The sequence below is a fragment of the Cervus elaphus genome, chromosome 18 (genome assembly GCF_910594005.1).
Source record: "Cervus elaphus chromosome 18, mCerEla1.1, whole genome shotgun sequence".
NCBI classification, from domain to species: Eukaryota; Metazoa; Chordata; class Mammalia; order Artiodactyla; family Cervidae; genus Cervus; species Cervus elaphus.
The window spans coordinates 111,591,361-111,612,443 of record NC_057832.1 but is presented as its reverse complement, the minus strand read 5'-3'; the positions used below and the strand labels follow the sequence as shown (position 1 = coordinate 111,612,443).

Genomic DNA, 21,083 nt, shown 5'->3' with positions numbered 1-21,083 from the left:
AGATTTATCAAGCAAAGGAATGTGAGGACTAATGGAAAAGAGGAACTCAGAGGCACTGTTCCAATCACTGACACAGAAATACCATACATGGGCCAGAATGGATACAGGTAGGGGTGGAAAGGCAACCAATTCAGCAATAAATTACTTGATTTTGAATTGTGGAGCATCCAGTTGGAAGTGACCAGTAGAAGGTTGGATTTACCAGTTAGGAACTTATGAAGGAAATTGTCATGATCATGGATGGGAAGGTTCAGTACTAGTCACCCAGTCGTGTACAACCCTTTGAGACCCCAAGGACTGTAGTCTGCCAGGCTCTTCTCTCTGTTCATGGAATTCTAAAGGCAAGAATACTGGAGTGGGTAGCCATTCCTTTCTCCAAGGCATCTTCCTGTCCCAGGGATTGAACCTGGGTCTTCTGCATTGCAGGCAGATTCTTTACCCCTGCACCACAGGAAGGTTAAGGATGAATATTTATACTGAGGAAAAAAGAAGGCAGAAGAAAAGTCTAGGAAAATCTACTACTAAAATGTTCAGTAGACAAATTGAACAGTTTATGAAATAAAGATAAATTATTATTACAGATGAGACTGCTGAAGAAGTATGCATAGAAAAGCTGAGAACAAAAGTCCACAGAAAACTGATGTATTTTTTAAAGGGATAGCAGATGAGATAGAACTCATAAAGGAGAATGAGACAAAGAACTATGACTTTTCCCCCAATTAGAACAGGTAGAAAATAAAAGAAACTGGGCTCTTTGTGTCTGAACTGTTATCAGGTCCTGTGGATTCTTCCGTGGAAATAATCGAGGTATATGAGTTAAGAAGACAAAGCCCTCGAGGAAGGCTTTGACCTGATTCTCAGGCAGACTTTTGCATCATACTTAGCAGCCTTTGATTAAGCACTTTTGTGTCTAGAGTTCACTGGCTCCAAGTAGGATCCTCCCCGCAGGGCAGTCAGAGTTTTTCCCAGTGTCCTGAGAGAAAGGGCAGTCTCCAAGCTCCTAGCTTTGGCTCCATGCTGGACAGCAGGCAAGTATTTTGGAATTCAGTAAATTCAGAAAATGAAGTGAGTCTATTTGCTCCTGCAGGTTGAGATTGATCTCAGCAGAGATCCATGTATCAGGCAGTAGGTGAAAGATAACTTTTATAGATCACATTCTCCAGTTACTTTAACTTCATCTTCTGAGTCAGACTTAATGGTGATTAAATTTATTTAGAATTAAGTTTTAGAAAACAAGTTAGTCAGTTTGTTCTTGGTATAAAGGCAACCAACTGCAGACCTAAAGAGTAGGCTTGGAAAGAAAGGGATGAGAAAGGGCTGGCGGGATAAAGGGGCTGTCAGCTTTAACAGAGTGGATGAGGATATTGCAAGGTGGGTGGAGACAGACACCAAAGGACCATTAAAAGTCACAATGTGGGTAAGCTAATAAGAAACGCTTTCATTAAAAATCATGATGGTGTTCCCAAATGCTCAGGCTCATTCTCCCAGGAGGACAGTATTGGGCTAGCCACTATCACTAGAAAAAAAAAAAAAAGAGGTTCAGTAGGCAGGGGAGGTAGGATCAGTCTAGTCCGTGGTTTAGGAGTCACCCCATGGCCTGGGGACCCTGACCCAAGGCGGACCTAAGTTCAGACTGAGGCTCACACAGCATCGAAACAACCTCTAAGGAACCCACAGCCCACATTGAGGAAGTCTGTGCACTCTTCCATGCAAACACAGCTGTCTTTCTGTGTAGAGAGCAGGTGGCCAGGAAGCACTGTGCAAATATTGCTAGCACAGAAGTAGATGGCCGTCTGGCTGGGGGTAGCAGGCTCTAGGTAGAGGGAGAATTTTGCCTTCTCCTTACGAGACACATTGTACCCATCAGAGACATCTCCTTTGTTAATACCATTGATATCGTAGGAGGAGTAGATCAGCCGGAGCCCCTGTCCTGGGTCTTGTCGATACCAGTACATAGACTCATGGTCCTTAGTCTGAGAACATTCCAGTACAATGCTCTTTCCTGTGTTTGCGATCCTATTTCTTGGGGTCTGGGTAACACCGGTATCCATGGAGCCTGTGGGGACACAAGAGAGAAACTAGAGACAGAGCCTAGGAAGGGGCCCCTTGCCACAATCTCAAGGGAGAAGCTTCAGCCATGACCCGGGAAATTTAAGGCAAGGGTTTCCCATGTTTCCCAAACTCACCTGTTCCCAGGAGACAAAAGACCACACAGCAGAGGAGCGTGGAGCCCATGGTGGGGAGAGGCAGGAGGAAGATGGTCTCAGCTTTGAGTGTTGGGGGAACAGGGCATGGAAATAGGAAATTGTCAGGATTCTGTCAGCGATGTCATTGTCCCTCCCAACTTAGCAAGTTTCAGAGAAAGATGCAGCCACACCCTTTCACGTCACATCCCCCAAGGGCCTAACCTTCTTCACTCCCTTACTCCTTAGGTGGTGCTTTGGCTTATTGTATATCATATCAGCAGGTGCTGAAATTTTTACTCCTTCCTCTTCTCTGCCATCTCTCAGAGAGCAATGTCTCTCCTTCTCAGACCTTATCTATTTCAGTCATTCAAGGAAGTGTCATCCTCCCAGTTGGCTAGGCAATGGAGAACATTCAGAATCCTCTCAAACAAAAGGAGTCTAGTCTCATTGGAAGTGTGTGTAACTTTTCTATTTTTCTGCATTTCCTTTTTTCTAACTCAGGTCTAGATGAGTTTTGCAACTTGAATATATGCACTGTGAAGTTTGAGAATTGTTTTAAAAGAAGGGCAACATGATAACTTTGTTTCAAATTGCCAGTTCTTTAAATGGCTGATGCTTTTCTGGTCAATGTTTTCAAGGTGCATGTCTTTACTGAAAGTATTGGCGCATGGCAGGAATATATTCACTTAATATGGGCATAGATTTCAAAGAAATGTTAACATCTTCACTCATATTTTGAATAACTTTTTTTTTTTTTATTAGTTGGAGGCTAATTACTTCACAACATTTCAGTGGGTTTTGTCATACATTGATATGAATCAACCATAGAGTTACACGTATTCCCCATCCTGATCCCCCCCTCCCACCTCCCTCTCCACCCGATTCCTCTGGGTCTTCCCAGTGCACCAGGCCCGAGCACTTGTCTCATGCATCCCACCTGGGCTGGTGATCTGTTTCACCATAGATAATATACATGCTGTTCTTTCGAAACATCCCACCCTCACCTTCTCCCACAGAGTTCAAAAGTTTGTTCTGTACTTCTGTGTCTCTTTTTCTGTTTTGCATATAGGGTTATCGCTACCATCTTTCTAAATTCCATATATATGTGTTAGTATGCTGTAATGTTCTTTATCTTTCTGGCTTACTTCACTCTGTATAATGGGCTCCAGTTTCATCCATCTCATTAGAACTGATTCAAATGCATTCTTTTTAATGGCTGAGTAATATTCCATGGTGTATATGTACCACAGCTTCCTTATCCATTCATCTGCTGATGGGCATCTAGGTTGCTTCCATGTCCTGGCTATTATAAACAGTGCTGCAATGAACATTGGGGTGCACGTGTCTCTTTCAGATCTGGTTTCCTCAGTGTGTATGCCCAGAAGTGGGAGTGCTGGGTCATATGGCAGTTCTATTTCCAGTTTTTTAAGGAATCTCCACACTGTTTTCCATAGTGGCTGTACTAGTTTGCATTCCCACCAACAGTGTAAGAGGGTTCCCTTTTCTCCACAGCCTCTCCAGCATTTATTGCTTGTAGACTTTTGGATAGCAGCCATCCTGACTGGCGTGTAATGGTACCTCATTGTGGTTTTGATTTGCATTTCTCTGATAATGAGTGATGTTGAGCATCTTTTCATGTGTTTGTTAGCCATCTGTGTGTCTTCTTTGGAGAAGTGTCTGTTTAGTTCTTTGGCCCATTTTTTTATTGGGTCTTTTATTTTTCTGGAATTGAGCTTCAGGAGTTGCTTGTATATTTTTGAGATTAATCCTTTGTCTGTTTCTTCATTTGCTATTATTTCCCCCAATCTGAGGGCTGTCTTTTCACCTTACTAATAGTTTCCTTTGTAGTGCAAAAGCTTTTAAGTTTCATTAGGTCCCATTTGTTTAGTTTTGCTTTTATTTCCAATATTCTGGGAGGTGGGTCATAGAGGATCTTGCTGTGATTTATGTCGGAGAGTGTTTTGCCTATGTTCGCCTCTAGGAGTTTTATAGTTTCTGGTCTTACATTTAGATCTTTAATCCATTTTGAGTTTATTTTTGTGTATGGTGTTAGAAAGTGTTCTAGTTTCATTCTTTTACAAGTGGTTGACCAGTTTTCCCAGCACCACTTGTTAAAGAGGTTGTCTTTTTTCCATTGTATATCCTTGCCTCCTTTGTCAAAGAGAATAACTGTAAATGGTTTCTTCAAGAGAGAATTTCAGCATAACATAAATTGTTCCTGATTTTAAGAGGCAAGTGTTCAGTATTTCAAGGCAACATACTGCAAATAATACCATAGTTAAGCTACAATGATCTGAAGCCCTTTGTGACATAATAAGCAAATGGTGTTTGCTGTTTGAGCTTGTCCTGGCTCCACCCAATCCGTGGATATATCATGGCATCCCGTAAGTCAATCCTGCTTCATCTCACATTGGGAAAGCCTTCTTTTTAATGTTTTTTCTTTTGATTATGAAAATTTCTAACCTTTGCCAAGTAGATGTAATCATATAATGAACTTCCATGTCCCCACATTTGTTGTTTTTCAGTTGTTTAGTCATGCCTGATTCTTTACGACCCCATGGGCTGCAGCACACCAGGCTTCCTTGCCCTACACTATCTCCTGGAGTTTGCTCAAACTCATGTCCTTTGAGTCGGTGAAGCCATCCAATCATCTCATCCTCTGCCGTCCCCTTCTCCTCCTGCCTTCAATCTTTCCCAGCATCAGGGTCTTTTCCAATGAGTTAGCTCTTCATATCAGGTGGCCCAAGTATTGGAGCTTCAGCTTCAGCATCAGTCCTTCTAATGCATATTCAGGTCTGAATTCCTTTAAGATTGATCGGTTTGATCTCCTTGAAGTCCAAGGGACTCTCAAGAGTCTTCTCTAACACCACAGTTCAAAAGCATCAACTCTTCAGTGCTCAATTTTCTTTATAGTCCAACTCTCACATCCATACATGACTACTGGAAAAGCCATAGCTTTGACTATACAGACCTTTGTTGGCAAAGTAAAGTCTCTGACTTTTAATACACTGTCTAGGTTTATCATAACTTTTCTTCCAAGGAGCAAGCATCTTTTAATTTCATCCCCACATTGCCTGGCTTCAATAATTACCAATTCATAGGGACTTTGCTGTGGTTCAGTGGTTGAACCTGCCTTGCAAATGCATAGATCAAGGATTCAATCTCTGGTCTGGGAACTAAGATCCCATATGCTGTGGAGCAACTAAACCCATACACCACAGCTAGAGAGTCCTTGTGCCAATAAAGATCCTAAGACTTGATGCAGCTAAATACAAAGACTGAGGAAGAATTTTTTAATTAGCATAAAAACAATAATAATTACCAGCTTGTGGCCTCTCTCATTTATTCCCCATTTGCTTATCTCTCTCCTTGGTTATTTTGCGTAGTTTCTGATTTATTTAGGAGCACCCAACTACACTTCCCAGCTGGTGCACCATTCCATGTGGCACATCCCAGTGTTATATTCCTTCTCTCTCTTTCTGGTAGACAGTTCTCCATTAATCATGCCAACAGAGAAGTGGATTTATTCCAGTAAATTGCTTATCCTGGTGTTCAATTAACACAAACAGGGTAATTATAATACAGATGATCACTTCTGGTTTGTCCTTAATGGGAAAAATATAATTGCCCTAATTTGCAATTCTTAAGCATATTGTTTTGCTGCCCCCTGCTGTATGCAGTGATTTGACCAGAATAGAGATTTAGGAGGTGAATATAACTTGCTATCTTTTCCAGTAGTCATGTATGGATGTGAGAGGTGGACTATAAAGAAAGCTGAGTGCAGAAGAATTGATGCTTTTGAACTGTGGTGTTGGAGAAGACTCTTGAGAGTCCCTTGGACTGCAAGGAGATCCAATCAGTCCATCCTAAAGGAAATCAGTCCTGGGTGTTCATTGGAAGGACTGATGTTGAAGCGGAAACTCCAATATTTTGGCCACCTGATGTGAAGAACTGACTCATTTGAAAAGACCCTGATGCTGGGAAAGATTGAAGGCAGGAGGAGAAGGAGACAACAGAGGATGAGATGGTCAGATGGCATCACCGACTCAAAGGACATGGGTTTGGGTAGACTCCGGGAGTTGGTGATGGACGGGGAGGCCTGGTGTGCTGCAATTCATGGGGTCACAAAGAGTCAGACATGACTGAGCGACTGAACTGACTGATAACCTGCTATCAGACTTCCTAGGTGGCACTAGTGGTAAAGAACTTGCCAATTCAAGAGACTCAAGAGATGTGGGTTCGATCCCTGGGTGAGGAAGATCCCCTGGAGGAGAGCATGACAACCAGTATTTTTGCCTAGAGAATCCCATAGCCAGATGAGCCTGGCAGGCTACAGTCCCTAGGGTTGCAAAGAGTCGGACATGACTGAGGCAACTTAGCAACAGAAGCAAAAATAACCTATTATTGGGAGTCACATCAGTTGAGAGAACAGAGGACTCAGGTCCAATAGAGTCCTACAGGAGAAGTTTGGAGACACGTGACAAAGAGAGGTGAAGCAGAATCTATGCCTGAGGAGGACTGAGTTACTATGATCAGAAGAATGAATGGAAGAGACATACATTGGATGGGAAAGGAACTGAAAAAGACACTCTTATTTCTGGGCAACCAAGAGAATCCTTGGTGGCATGGACCAATATTTCCCCTACTCTGGGTGGTTCGTATGACTCTCAAATCTTATTTATAGCCCTCTTTTCCTTTGACTTATCTTCAGGGCTCTCAGGGCACGGACCTCTCAGTCTCACCCATGTACCATGCTCTTTGCCAGCTATGCTGTGTGTCTGTAATGTGATCTTACGGATGCTGAAAACACTTCATTTGTGAATTACCCATCTGTATAATAAACATCTTCTGGCAGAAAGGATGCCAAAGGAGAAAGGGTTTTTTGCTACTGGTTACTGCTTTCTGTCATAAGAAAATTTTGCCTACCTTCAACTCACAAAGGTGTTTTCCTAAGTTTTCTTCCAGAAGATTTGTAGTTTTAGCCTTCACACTTAGGCCTATGATCCATCTGAAATTTATTTTTGTTTATGGTATGAGATGTCAGTAAAGTTCATTTCTTTCCATATGCTCATCCATTTCAGTTCAGTTCAGTTCAGTCACTCAGTCGTGTCTGACTCTCTGCAACCCCGTGGACTGCAGCACGCCAGGCTTCCCTGTAAATCGCCAACTCCCGGAACCTGCTCACACTCATGCCCATCAAGTCAGTGGTGCCATCCAACCATCTTATCCTCTATAGTCCCCTTCTCCTCCTGCCTTCAATCTTTCCCAGCATCAGGGTCTTTTCCAGTGAGTCAGTTCTTTGCATAAGATGGCCAAAGTATTGGAGTTTCAGCTTCAGCATTAGTCCTTGCAATGAATATTTGGGACTGATTTCCTTTAGGATTGACTGGTTTGATCTCCTTGCAGTCCAAGGGACTCTCAGGAGTCTTCTCCAACACCACAGTTCAAAAGCATCAAATCTTTTGTGGTCAGCTTTCTTTATAGTCCAACTCTCACATCCACACATGACTACTGGAAAAACCATAGCTTTGACTAGATGGACCTTTGTCAGCAAAGTAATGCCTCTGCTTTTTAATATGCTGCCTAGGTTTGTCATTGCTTTATTCCAAGAAGTAATTATCTTTTAATTTCATGGCTGCTGTTCACCATCTGCTCTGATTTTGGAGCCCAAGAAAATAAAGTTTGTCACTATTTCCATTCTTTCCCCATCTATTTGCCATGAAGTGATGGGACCAGATGCCATGATCTTCATTTTTTGAATGTTGAGTTTTAAGCCAGCTTTTTCACTCTCCTTTCACTTTCATGAAGAGGTTCTTCAGTTCCTCTTCACTTTCTGCCATAAGGGTGGTGTCATCTGCATATCTGAGGTTATTGATATTTCTCCCAGCAATCTTGATTCCAACTTGGGCTTCACCCAACCCGGCATTTCGACTCATCCATTTACCTCAACATAATTGGTTGAGAAAATTGCTACCTTAATGCACTGAAATTTTTAATCTGTAAACAAGGGTTATCTTTCTATTTTTAAATTTTCTTTAGTTTCCCTTTGTGATGGAACATCATTTGCTAAATTTATTTCTGTTATAGATAGTATCATATATGAAATTGTTTCCTGAAGTTTATTTTTCAGTTGTCTGCAACTAGTGTAAAGACACTTGATTTTTTTATATTGATTTTGTATCTTGTGATCTTCCTAAATTCACTAATTCTTTCTAGCTATGGTTCACTGATTCTTATATAAACAGTCAGTGAAAGTGAAAGTAGGAGTGTTGGTTGCTCAGTCGTCCACCTCTTTGCAACCCTGCAGACTGACTGTAGCCCGCCAGGCTCCTTTGTCCATGAAATTCTCCAGGCAAGAATACTGGACTGGGTTGCCATTCACATCTCCAGGGGATCTTCCCAACCCTGGACCTGAACCTGGGTCTCCTGCATTGCAGGCAGAATCTTTACCATCTGAGCCACAAATAACCCTCTATAAACAATCATATCATCTGAAAATAGTGACAATTTCACATCTTCCTTTACAGTATTTAGGATTTCTTTTTCATTTTTGTTTGGCCCTATGACACTGTTTAAGACCTCCAGTATAATGTTGAAGAAAAGTAAGTAAGTTTATCAGGTCTTATAGTGGTTTATAGAGGTAGGGCAATTAACTAACAATTATCCATTTTGACCTGAAATCAAATTCCCAAGTTATCTTTATTATAATTGTAGAATCTTTATACTTCTTATTGCACTTTTTTTTTAAGTTCTTGACTCTTGCTGTCAAACTGACATTATTATGTGAAAGTGAAAGTGTTAGTCGGTCCGACGTGTCTAACTCTTTTTGACCCCATGGACTGTAGCCCTCTAGGCTTCTCTGTCCATGAATTCTCCAGGCAAGAATACTGGAGTGGATAGACATGCCCTTCTCCAGGGGATCTTCCTGACCCAGGACTGAACCTGGGTTTCCTGCACTATAGGCAGATTCTTCACTGTGTGAGCCACGAGTTACCCTCTGGCTAGGCTCTTGATCACACTGGATAACATAATTCAGTTATTAAGTGTTCCAAAACATTTTTTCACAAATCTTTTTTCCAGATTTATATGAAATTTTTTCTATGTATAGTTTCTCATTTCCTATTAAATTGTTGGTTTTTTTCTTTTCTTAAATCGTTATCTTCACCTTCATGGTGAACATTGATGATTTCTGAATATCACTTAAAATTTGTTTCCCTAAATTTATTTCTCAGAAATTTGCTTTAAGTTATCCAAAGAAAAAGTGCACTTCAAACAGCATATAACACTCTTATGTTTTTCATTTAAAAATCCATAATGTGCCATAAGTACTCATATTCTTTGAAATATATTTTTCACGGCTTCTTTCAGTCCTCTCTTTTTTCAGAGACTGACACTCCATGGAATTCGACCAAATTTCTCAGTCGTGTTAAGCCTCAGTGAACGATGGTTGTTGCATAAGCACTGGCAGAATTAAAATGGGTCAGCTGGTGTATCAAGAGTCTGATGAAATCGAAGATTTCACTGAATGGGATTTGGCTCTAAAATAGATAATATGAAGACAGATAAGATAAGAAAGATGTGTGTATTTCTGCTGCCCCTTGGAGTAGAATTCAGTTGGAATTAGAAAAATGGAGGGAGAGAAATTAGTCTGAATCAAGTTTACTCCAGGGAGCAAAAAAACATAGATGAATGGACTGAAGCATTTTTTTCTGACTTTCCAAATGAATGGGTAGTTATTGATGCGCGATGGGCAGTTTTGGATGCAGCAGTGGCTGGGCGCTTTTCTATGTTACACAAAGACAAGATGGAGGAAACCACTGTCTGGATGTGCAGGGGACCTGGGAATGGGAGAAAACAGGTGGGAGTCAGGTAACAGAGGGAACCTGCTCAAGAAGAGAGACCACCTCTTCCCCACACTCAGTGGTTCTTTGAAATCTGGGGGAGGGGGGGATGAAGCCGTACAGGGAGGTGATATTTCAATGTTTAAGGGAGAAAAAGGACTAGAATATAGTATATCTCAGCACTGTCTGTCCATCACTCCTTTGTTTCTGCTAAGCACCCGTAAACCTTGTATTCAATTGCATTGTGCTTAAGCTAGCTCCAGTTAACTTCTGCTACTTTCTTCCAATGCAATAAATCACCAGTTTCCTGACTTGGGTCAATGGTGAATTTGTGCATTAAGAGGAAGTAACACTTCAGTGCCGTGGATTGACTGCTGGCACAAAAATACACTGTGGAGTCTCCTGGCTCAGAGGACTGGATTTCCAGGCTTCAAGGTAAGTTTGGGGGACATGTAGCTGAAAATTGCTTCTTGGACCAACTTAATTTAATCAAGGACTTGTTCTTTCTGAAAAGAAATAAAAAACTCCAGCTCTTTTTTCTAGATCCGTTGATACTGATTAAAAGAAAGTATGTCCTTTGTAAGGAATACACTCCATCCTTGCTTTCTGTCCTTTGCTTTGACCAAGTGTCCTGGAGTCTGGATGACTTTGACATCAATAGGACCTGTAGAGAAACTATAGACAAAATCCAAGGGGGACCCTGACAAGGTTGAGGGAGTTGGCAAGCCCAGAGCAGGATTTTTTGTCTGTTCTCAGGACTCACCTGATCCCAGGAAACAAAGAGCTACACAGCAGAGAAGCTGTGGCCCATGGTCGCACCGAAGAAGCACAAGGGTGAGGTTTTAAAATATCCATCAGCAACCTTCTAGTGATGTGATCACTTTGTAGACTCATAATCGTCATGCTACTGGGCAGAACATTTCATGGTATCAGAAGAAAAGCTTTTATCCTAGTTCAGAAAATATAACTAGTTTATATTTCATTCAATTAAAGTTTTCATTTGTTAAAATGTTTATTTTTAAGCTATTTTATATTTATTTTTACTAACAGAAATAATACTAGTTGTGGTGCATGGAATTTGGTGCTCTGTGGCATGTGGTATTTTCCTGGACCAGGGATCAAACCTGTGTGCCCTGCATTGGCAGGCAGATTATTAACCACTGGACCACCAGGGAAGCCCCTCACATTCTTTCTTAATTCCCTCTTTTTTTCTTTTCTCAAACATTTCATGCCTTGATCAATCCCCATACAGTTCATTCCTGTCTTCTTTTATCTCCTAAGGGAACTAGAATACCACAATATATATATTTCCAAGTATTTTATCCCTGCCTAAATATGTATTTTGGGTGGACTTTTCTGGTGCCATAGTTTAATCCTTTATAGGCTGAATTCTGCAAAACCTGTATCGCTAATCCAGCTCTATTGACATCTGTATATACAACTGCCTACTTCCAATTTTTATCTCATTATACAATAAACAATTCAAACTCTACTATCTCAAATGGGGATTGCTACTGATAACATGGTCCCATTTTATCTGATGTTGCAGCTTTGTAAGGAACCAAAGTCATACAAAGACCACTGAAAAATTGTATTGACCGCCTGTCTGCTAATAACAACTGAATATTTTCCTTATTTCAGTTCCCTCTTTTGAGCAACAACCTATCATACACTTCTATATTCACATCCATGAAACCAGAAACCCATCTTGTTAAGAAACTCCATCCCATTAACTCTCTCAAAATTGTTCTACTGGATAAAATTTTTATCGGTTGATTAAGTTCTTTCTCTTCTATAATTGTTTCAAAGTATGACTCATTATCATGAATGTCCTACTCACAATCAAATCCATCTCATGAAGCTCAAATGCTCTTAGCTTTCTCTAATCCAACCAGACAGAACTGGCGTGTCTTCCCCAGAGCTCCCACGGGACTTCTGATTATATATTGCTATTGTAATATTATGTGCTATATGATTTTACAGATTACTATATTCAAATCCACCATAATTATTTCCTTACTAGGCTGCCAGCTCCTTAGAGAAAAGATCTGTCTTCTACTCAGTTTTGTACCCTTTGTATTTGGAAAAATAGCGGGACATAGGAAAATGTCAAGAAAAACTATTGATAAGCGTACAAGGAATGATGAAAAGACAAAGAAATAAAGTGTATCCTCTGGGCCTGTTCTGATGAGTTCCTGATTAGGAAGTCAGAGAGTGAAGGGAAAGGATGCTTTACAAGCTTTTAGATGGAGGCTGCATCGGGGGCTCTGGGCTGGAGTGGGTCTGTGCTCAGGTGGGAGGTGGCCGTGCTCCACTGTGGTGCTCCCGGAGCAGAGGCACACAGCAGTTTGGTTGGTGTGAGCCGACTCCACAGTGAGAGGAAACAGCTCCTTCTTCTCTCGAGAGACGCTGTAGCCTTCAGATAAGTCTCCTCTCTGAATGTCCTTTTCAACCGTAGAGTAATAAATCAACTTCAGACCCTGCCCTGGGTCCTGCCGGTACCAGTACATGGTGTTGTAGCCCAGTTTCTGTTTACACTCCAGGGTCACATCCTGGCCAGCCTCAGCGAGCAGGAATCTTATCTGGTAGATTTCAGCATCTGTGGGTCCTGTGGGGTAAAGATACAGAGGCTGGTGATGACACCTAGAAGGGAGCCAGACACCGCTGTGAGATGAGGGTGCCTGAGTGCGTGGGGGTCTGCACGTCCAGGACCGGACTTTACTGACTGGGTGTGGGGCTCACCTGCTCCCAGGAGACAAAGGGCCAGGTAGAGGGCCCAGCTACCCATGGCAAGGACTGGGTCTTTGTAAAACCCCAGACAAAGTATGAGGGAGGCCAAGGGCAAAGGCTGGAACCTAGAGCTCCCCCTGGCTCAAAATATGCAGAATTTGTCACTGCTGTCAAGGGACTGTCGCAGCTGAGTTTGCACATGGAGACACTGAGATAGATCAAGACATTTGCATTTTCCCTTCCGCCTAAGGGAGCTGTTTCTATCCCTTCTAAACGGACAAGTGCCAAGTGGTAAGGAGACTGAATCTCCCATTTCCTGGTCAGAGTCACAAGCAGACTGTGCCTGTGCATTCACCGTGATGAAAACTAGGACAGGGAAATGCCTACCATGTTCAGAGCCTATTATTGCCTCTCTATCAACGGCTCGATTTCCCACTAACACTGTTAGTGGGGAACTCCAAACACAAGAAGAGGTTCAGAGGTTTTGCTATAAAATTAAGCCAGTTCTCTCTGTCCTCTGTATTTATTACAAGTAATTGGTACAGTTACTTCAGCCAAAGCTGAAGCTCTGATACTCTGGCCAACTGATATGAAGGGCTGACTCATTAGAAAAGACTTTGATGCTGGGAAAGACTGAAGGCAGGAGGAGAAGGGGACAACAGAGGATGAGATGGTTGGATGGTGTCACCGACTCGATGGATTTTGAGCAAGCTCCAGGAGTTGGCGATGGACAGGGAAGCCTGGTGTGCTACAGTCCATGGGGTCACAAAGAGACAAACACGATTGAGTGACTCAACAACAACGACAAACTGATAGAGTAGAGATGAAGTATAGAGGTGAGTTGGGTAACTTTAGCAAAAAGCAAAGGGCCCTAAATCCACCCCACCCCCATGTTGGTGGATTAGAGCAAGGGTTTGGGAGACAACCTGGGCTTGAATTCTGGCCCTGCCAACTAGCAGCTATGTCACTGGGCAAGTCTCTTAACCTCCCCTAGATTTTCTCACCTGTAAAATGGATATAATAAACATCTGCTTGAAAAGTTGTTCTAAATAAAATATAAAGAACAGTTCTTAACACAGAATAAGCACCATATTTGTGTTTGCTATTATTATTTTCTGGACTTTTTATTTCATTAAGAGGACTTAGGAAGTTAATACTACATCCAGGAAATTCAGATATTTACTGACATGGAATTGGGCAAGCTCACAAACATATCATTTCCCAGCACTGGGCTGAAATTTATGCAATAAGTTTACATTCATTGCATAAAATCATTTATTCCAGAATCTTAGATAAATGATAATGTGGTCATAGATTATTTCTTATCAAATGTTGTTATTTTGGTAGATAAATGTTTGTTTTATTTTTATATCTGGGGGTCATCTGTGATAAAAGACAATTTTATGATGAAACTTGGTTGGAATCTGGTGGTTCAGACACTGTCGCTGCCACTTTCTGGAAGAAAGATACATGTGTGAGTGTGTGTGTATGTGTGTGTGTGAGTGTGTGTGTGTGTGAGAGAGAGAGAGAGATACAAAGGGAAAGGAAATGATGTATGATTCAGAATGAGAATGATGAGACAGTGCAGCCCTGGGGTAGAACTCTGAAAAAGAATGCTGGCTGAGAGCTCACTTCCAAACATTGGGTCTAGGTTTGAGGTTGAAATGTTGAGGGTCTGTAAAGTTGAGGGTCTCATTCTTCACACATGAACACTTTTGGTGATTTGTTAAATCCTAGGCACTGCTTCTGAGAATAATGTTTTAAACTCATAAAGTAGGATATACAGTATTACAAAAGATAACAATTATTCTGAAATGCAGAATAAATGCAAATATTATCAAGATATTTTCAAGGAAATTTATGATATATATACATCTTTAAAATTCATTTAATAAAACATATCCTGGGGGACTTTCCTGGTGGTCCAGTGGTTAAGAATCTGCCTTCCAGGCAGGGAACATGGGTTTGATCCCTAGTCTGGGAACTAAGATCCTGCCTGCCATGGGGCAACCAAGCCTGTGTGCCACAACAAACAATCCCCCGCGCTGAAAGCAGACACAATGCAGCCAAATCAATAAGTAAATATTGAAAAAATATATATATTCTGAAATATATCTGAAAACTGGCAAGATTTCCAAGCAGGGAGTGATGAGAGTAATGATATTTACTCTATGTAATGGGATATGAAAATTTCATATCAACTGTAATACACATAAAGTGTTATAATACACAAAAAATGTATGCAAATACCCCGTGATTTCCATTATTGACTTTGTCACAGGTTCTACTAACATTGCTTTGGTTTATTCACTACATCTATCGTGAACTAAAAGCTGTATTTTAGTTAGAGATTAGTAAAAATAAAGATTCATTTTCCCACTCAGATTCATGGATTCCTGAATTCTATCCTTGTACCCCTTGGAGGTCCACGGGTCCCAGGTTGAATATTTATGCTTTAGAAGAGAATATTCTTTGTGATACAATATATGGACAAGAAGTATTAGGAAGCTCGTGTATCCTGAGAAATATTTTATATACAGTGTAAGTTCAGATTTGTTAAAGGGGTTTGATTAAAAAAATAAAACACTTTCAGACTGATTGACAGACCTAAGTTATGACAAGAACAGGACTTACTAAGATTGTGTTCTAGTCCTGGAAATATGATTCTTACAGACATGAGATGATACCTCATCTCAGATGTGGCTGCTGGTGAACACGAACATTCACTTCTGGAGGTGTTTTTATATCATATGCTAAGGCTGAGACATCAGTTGAGAATTGTAAAGACTGAAATGAAGGGGGCTAACGTGACATCTTGGCAGGAAATATTTTAATCAATAAACTCCTTCTGAGTATTAAAAGGTACATTTATAATACATTTTAAAAAATAAATTTAGGAAAAACAGGAAAAAAATCAACAAAATATATGTAAGATGTGTTGGATAAAAAAATACAGAACAATGCAGCAATACAGAGAGAATGTAAAGACCTCAATAAAGCAGCATGTGGGGACATTTAGGAAGGGGGAAATATTCTGTACCTTGAGTATCATGCTCGTTATTGTTGTTTAATCTCCAAGCCGTGTCCAACTAAGAGTATCCAACTCTTTGGCGACCCCATGGACTGTAGCATGCCAGGCTCCTCTGTCCATGGGATTTCCCAGGTAAGAATACTAGAGTGGGTGGCCGCTTCCTCCTCTAGGGGGTCTTCCCCACCTAGGGATCAAACCCTTGTCTTCTGCTTTGGCAGGCGGATTCTTCACCATTGAGTCACCAGTGAAGCCCATCGGGTAAGGTCTCCTCTGTGTGTGTGTGCGTGTGTGTGTATGTGTGAATAGCTCAGTCGTGTCCAGCTATTTGCAACCCGATGGACTATAGCCCGCTAGACTCCTCTGTCCATGGGATTCTCCAGGCAAGAATACTGGATCGGGTTGCCATTTCCTTCTTCAGGGGATGTTCCCGACCCAGGAATTGAACCCAGGTCTCCCACATTGCAGGCAGATTCTTTACTGTTTGAGCTACCAGGGAAGCCCTATCAAGTAGGTTACATGGGTCTAAAAATTTATCAAACATATTAAAATATATACTTGAAATGGTATATTTTATTGTGACTATGTTATACCTCAAATTGCTTTTAAAACTTGCGTGATTGTAGTTTTCAGGACGTAGGGAGTTGCTGAGTTTCTTGTTCATTTTCTCTGGCAAGGACAGCTGAGAGAAGCAGTGATGAACCCTGAGGAGTCTCTGGATCAATGAATGTGCAGAGCCAGGAGATCAGGGTACCCCTGCTGGTTTTCCTTATTCCTGCAGGCACAGTTTTGTAAGATGAAAAGCACAGAACTACATGTTTTAATAAAGATTGTTAGGAACCCATCAAGTCACATCCTGTGTCTCCTTTGCCAGATACCCTGCAATCAGGGGAGTCCGAGACCCCTTACAGCTTCCTGCCCCATCCTTGGGTTTGTGTTCTCACCGGCTGTTTTCCACCTCCCCTTCTTCTCATGCAGTGTTGCTCATTTACAGATTTTTTCCATCTGGTTCATGCTCTTTCAAGGTGGGTTTCTGTTAGTTCCTACCCTCCTACGACACCGCTGATTTCCTGAGCTGGGTCCACGGTGAGTTTGTGTTCTAGGAAGAGCTGACGTGCTGCACTGTGGACTAGCTGCTGGCACAGAAATACAGAGCTGAGTCCGCTGCCTCGGTGGACTTGATTTCCAGGCTGCAGGGTGAGTTTTTGGGGCACTCAGCTGAAAATCGCTGTTTAAACACAGCTGTTTCTTCCATAGGGCCTTCATTCTGAAAGTAAACCAAAAACTCAAATGCTTCTTCCAGCTTCTTGCGATACCAGTAGACGTAAGCATGTCCTTCTTTGGGAACACAATCCATCTTTGCTTTCTGGTCTTTTCCTTTGATCAGATGACTTGGACTCTGGGTGACCTCGGTGTCCATGGAGCCTGTGAGGAAAGAGACAGATGGTGTAGTGAAAGCCCAGGAGAAAGCCTGATTTTGCAGCCACAGGAGAAAGTCCTGAGATTGAAATCCAACCACTTGACAACAGGAACTAACCTGCTCCCCAGAAAAAAAGGGCCACACAGCACAGGAGGCCGAGGCACATGGCTGGCTGGGGGAGGAAGCAGAGCCGTGGCTTTTCCTCTCAGGCGCCTCATCCCCCTTCAGCTCCTCCTTGTGACGTGGACGGTTTCTGTGGTCTTCATAGTCCCTGGGTACCTGAGACTCTAGCATTTCTTGGGCTTAGGGGAGGGAAAGCTGGTGAAACAACTAGCTCGAATTTTAAACTGCTTTATTATTTTTTTTCCTGAATCTTCTCTTTCATTATCTTCTAAATAAAATCACACATCATTAATTTATTTCTTTTCGAATTTGTCAGTTTGCCTCCTCCCATCCTCACTTCCCTCTCAGGCAATGAAATATACAACTTGCTGTATGTCAATCATAGCTTCTACCACACTTACAAAATCATGCAGCAGCTATTTAAATTAAATGTTGAACTCATAAAAATTATATTTCTGTTGAATATGCAGTGCATCTGAAAGTGAAAGTGAATGTCGCTCAGTCCTGTCTGACTCTTTGCGACCCCATGGACTATAGAGTCCAAGGAATTCTCTAGGCCAGAATACTGGAGTGGGTAGCATTTCCCTTCTCCAGGGGATCTTCCCAACCCAGAGATCGAACCCAGGTCTCCCGCATTGAAGGCGGGTTCTTCACTACCTGAGCCACAAGGGAAGCAATGACTCTAGGTAAACATAAAAAATGAATGATCTTGCCTGAACCAATCAGTTTAGGAGTTAGATTATCGCTGAGACTCTTTCAATCCCTGTGCTTTTTCTGTAAGATTTTTATGATTCTTTCTTCACCCCATCCAGGTAATAACCCTGAAGTTTATATTTTTATTCACTTGCTCTTCATTATAATTTTTAGCACTTATGTTAGGACTTCCCTTGAGGTAAAGAATCTGCCTGTAATGCAGGAGACCCAGGTTCAATCCCTGGGTGTGAAGATATCCGGAAAGGGAATAGCAACCCACTCCAGTATCCTTGCCTGGAGAATCCCATGGACAGAGGAGACTGGCAGGTCACAAAGAGTTGGACAATCCTGAGTGACTAACACACCAAGAGACTGTGAATTATATATTATTTAATGTTGTATGTCTGAAATTTATCTAAGGGGGATCAGTCTCTTCATAATTTTTTTCTGTGACATGCTTTTTATTCAACATTATGTCTATAATAGTAATTCATGTTATTACATACAATTTTAGATAATTCATTGGTATGTAGGACTCCATTCTATTTGTCAGAATTTATTATCCATTATTAAATTAATGCACATTCTTAAATTAATGTTTTATTTTCTCTAGATTTTGATGCTACTGCAAATAGGACCTCATTCTTAGGTATTCCTTTACATACTTAGGTGCAAGATTTTCTCTACACTAGGTAATATAGTAATCAAGCACTAGGGTCACCATGTCAGCTTAACATATTAATAACAAGAGAAAATGCTTTCTAATATATTTAAGTCAAATAAATAGTCAAGTGTTTTCAAATGTTCCACATCTAGGACTCAATTGGCATGTAATGTTCCTTGAATTTTGCCAGTCTAATGTGTGGGTGACAGAGGATAAGATGGTTGGATGGTGTCATTGACTCAATGGACGTGAGTTTGAGCAAGCTCTGGATGATAGTGAAGGACAGGGAAGCTGGTGTGCTGGAATCCGTGGGGTTGCAGAGAGTCAGACACAGCTTAGCAACTAAATAACAAATGGGTTGAAATGATATCTCACTGTAGTTTTAGTTGACATTTTTATGATTGCTAAGGAGGCTCAACGTAGTTTTTGCTTTCATGGGCCACTGGTGTTTTCTGTACACTGCCTTTTGCTTATATTACTTTTTGGTTGATTAGCTATTATTTATTTGTAACAATTCCTTATATATCCCCGGTATAAACTTTTTCATTGATTTGTGCTGCTAATATTGGGTTGGTCAAAAATTGCATTCAGGTTTTTCCACACTCTGTTACAGAAAAACCTAAATGAACTTTTTGGCCAACCCAATGCTTTCAATTTGTGACTTGTGTTTCAGTCTTTAGGATGCTTTTTTTGGGTTGATGTTCCTTTTTTAGGAGAATCTATACTTTTCTTCAGGGGGGTATGCATGCTGTAATTCTTTATAAGCAATGCTCCTACAGTCGAAGTTCATAAAGATATACTCCCATGTTATTTATGAAATAGTTAACATTTTGTATATTGCATTTAAACATTTCATCCTTTCAACATTCATGTTTGCTTACGCTGTGAAAATTGGTTTAAATTAATCTTTCTTTCTTTGGAAAGCAACCTGTCCTACAAGACCTTACTGTATGTTGCATTATTCTTCTACATCCCTGTAATGATGGTTCTATCAGATATAAACTAGGTTATATATTCAAGGGCCTATTTTTAATCTATTACTTTCCAATTGTCTATTTTTACCTTTTTCATAATCCTAAATTACAAAACTAATGTGATGATTTGAAGGGAAAGTCCCCTTTGTACTTGCTCAATATTATCTTCCCTATTCTCTCTGCTTTTCACTTAAATTTCAGATGACTTTTGTCAAGTCTCATGAAAATAACTTTTGTGGCTTTGCTTAGTGCTACATTGAACACATATATGGGAATACTCTTCCAATTGGTTAACTTTCATGATCATGGTATGTAGCTTCACTTATTTCAGAGCATTTTAAAATGCTTTCCTCTAAAATTTAAAAGTTACCTGAGTTAGTTTTATTTACCAGATAGATTTGTTTTTTATGTATTTTATGTTATGTTAGTAATAGTAAGTGGTCTCTCTCTTTAAAAAATATATTCTAGCCATTTGTTGCTATTACATGGAAATAACTAACTTTTTATATTTATGTTAAACTTGTTAAGTGTTGTTAATAATGCAATGCTTTTTTAGATTTCTTTGATTCCTCTAAATTTGCCATCTGTAATCACTTTTCCTCCTCCTTTTCTCATTCTCACCCTTTTTCTTGTTCCACTGGCTGGAAATTCAATACAATCTTGACTGGAAATTGTGGTTGCATTCATTTACTTATTGCTAAGTTATGTTTGACCCAGACAACTGCAGATACTGGGTATGTGGTAGATGCTATGGGGGTTACAAAGTTTAAGGTCAGATTCTGCTATTAAAATACTTATTGGCATGCCAGGATATTTGCACGTCATTCTCTCAACTGTTACTGGACTAAACTCATGTTGGCTGACCCACAGGAAGTCAAAACACGAGATGCCCAGGTTTGCAGCAGAGAAGGGGTTTGTTTGCAAGACTCCAAGCAAGAAGATGAAATTAAAAGATCCGTACTCCTTGGAAGCAAAGCTATAACAAACCTAGACAGCATATTAAAAAGTAGAGACATTACTTTGCTGACAAAGGTCTGTATAGTCAAAGCTGTGGTTTCTCCAGTAGTCATGTATGGATGTGAGAGTTGGACCATAAAGAAATCTGAGTGCTGAAGAACTGATGCTTTTGAACTGTTGGAGAAGACAAGAGTGTTGGAAAGGACTCTTAATTGTCCCTTGGACTGCAAGGAGATCAAACCAGTCAATCCTAAAGGAAATCAGTCCTGAATATTCATTGGAAGGACTGATGCTGAGGTTGAAGCTCCAATACTTTGGCCACCTGATGCAAAGAACTGACTCATTGGAAAAGACCCTGATTCTGGGAAAGACTGAAGGCAGGAGGAGGGGACGACAGAGGATGAGATGGTGGATGGCATCCCCGACTCGATGGACATGAGTTTGAGCAAGCTCTAGGAGTTGGGGAT

At 40.9% G+C, this 21,083-nt stretch overlaps 1 long non-coding RNA gene and 3 gene segments (V, D, J or C); all 4 read right to left on the bottom strand.

The window, feature by feature from the left end:
* LOC122674685 overlaps positions 1-2,319 on the bottom strand; it is a 72,350-nt gene extending 70,031 nt beyond the window's left edge. The window contains 2 exon segments of the C gene segment in view: positions 1,766-2,056; positions 2,187-2,319. Coding sequence covers positions 1,766-2,056; positions 2,187-2,235 — 340 coding nt within the window.
* Positions 1-21,083, bottom strand: part of LOC122674684 — a 141,760-nt gene that overhangs the window by 79,013 nt on the left and 41,664 nt on the right.
* On the bottom strand, positions 5,955-20,942 carry LOC122674711. Its single transcript, XR_006335024.1, has 3 exons — positions 20,842-20,942; positions 8,591-8,597; positions 5,955-6,020 (listed from the first exon to the last, which is right to left on the bottom strand). It is a non-coding gene; the product is annotated as an uncharacterized LOC122674711 (long non-coding RNA).
* LOC122674705 lies at positions 16,915-17,406 on the bottom strand. The segment is given in 2 exon segments: positions 16,915-17,210; positions 17,323-17,406. Coding segments are annotated over 2 exon segments (345 nt in total).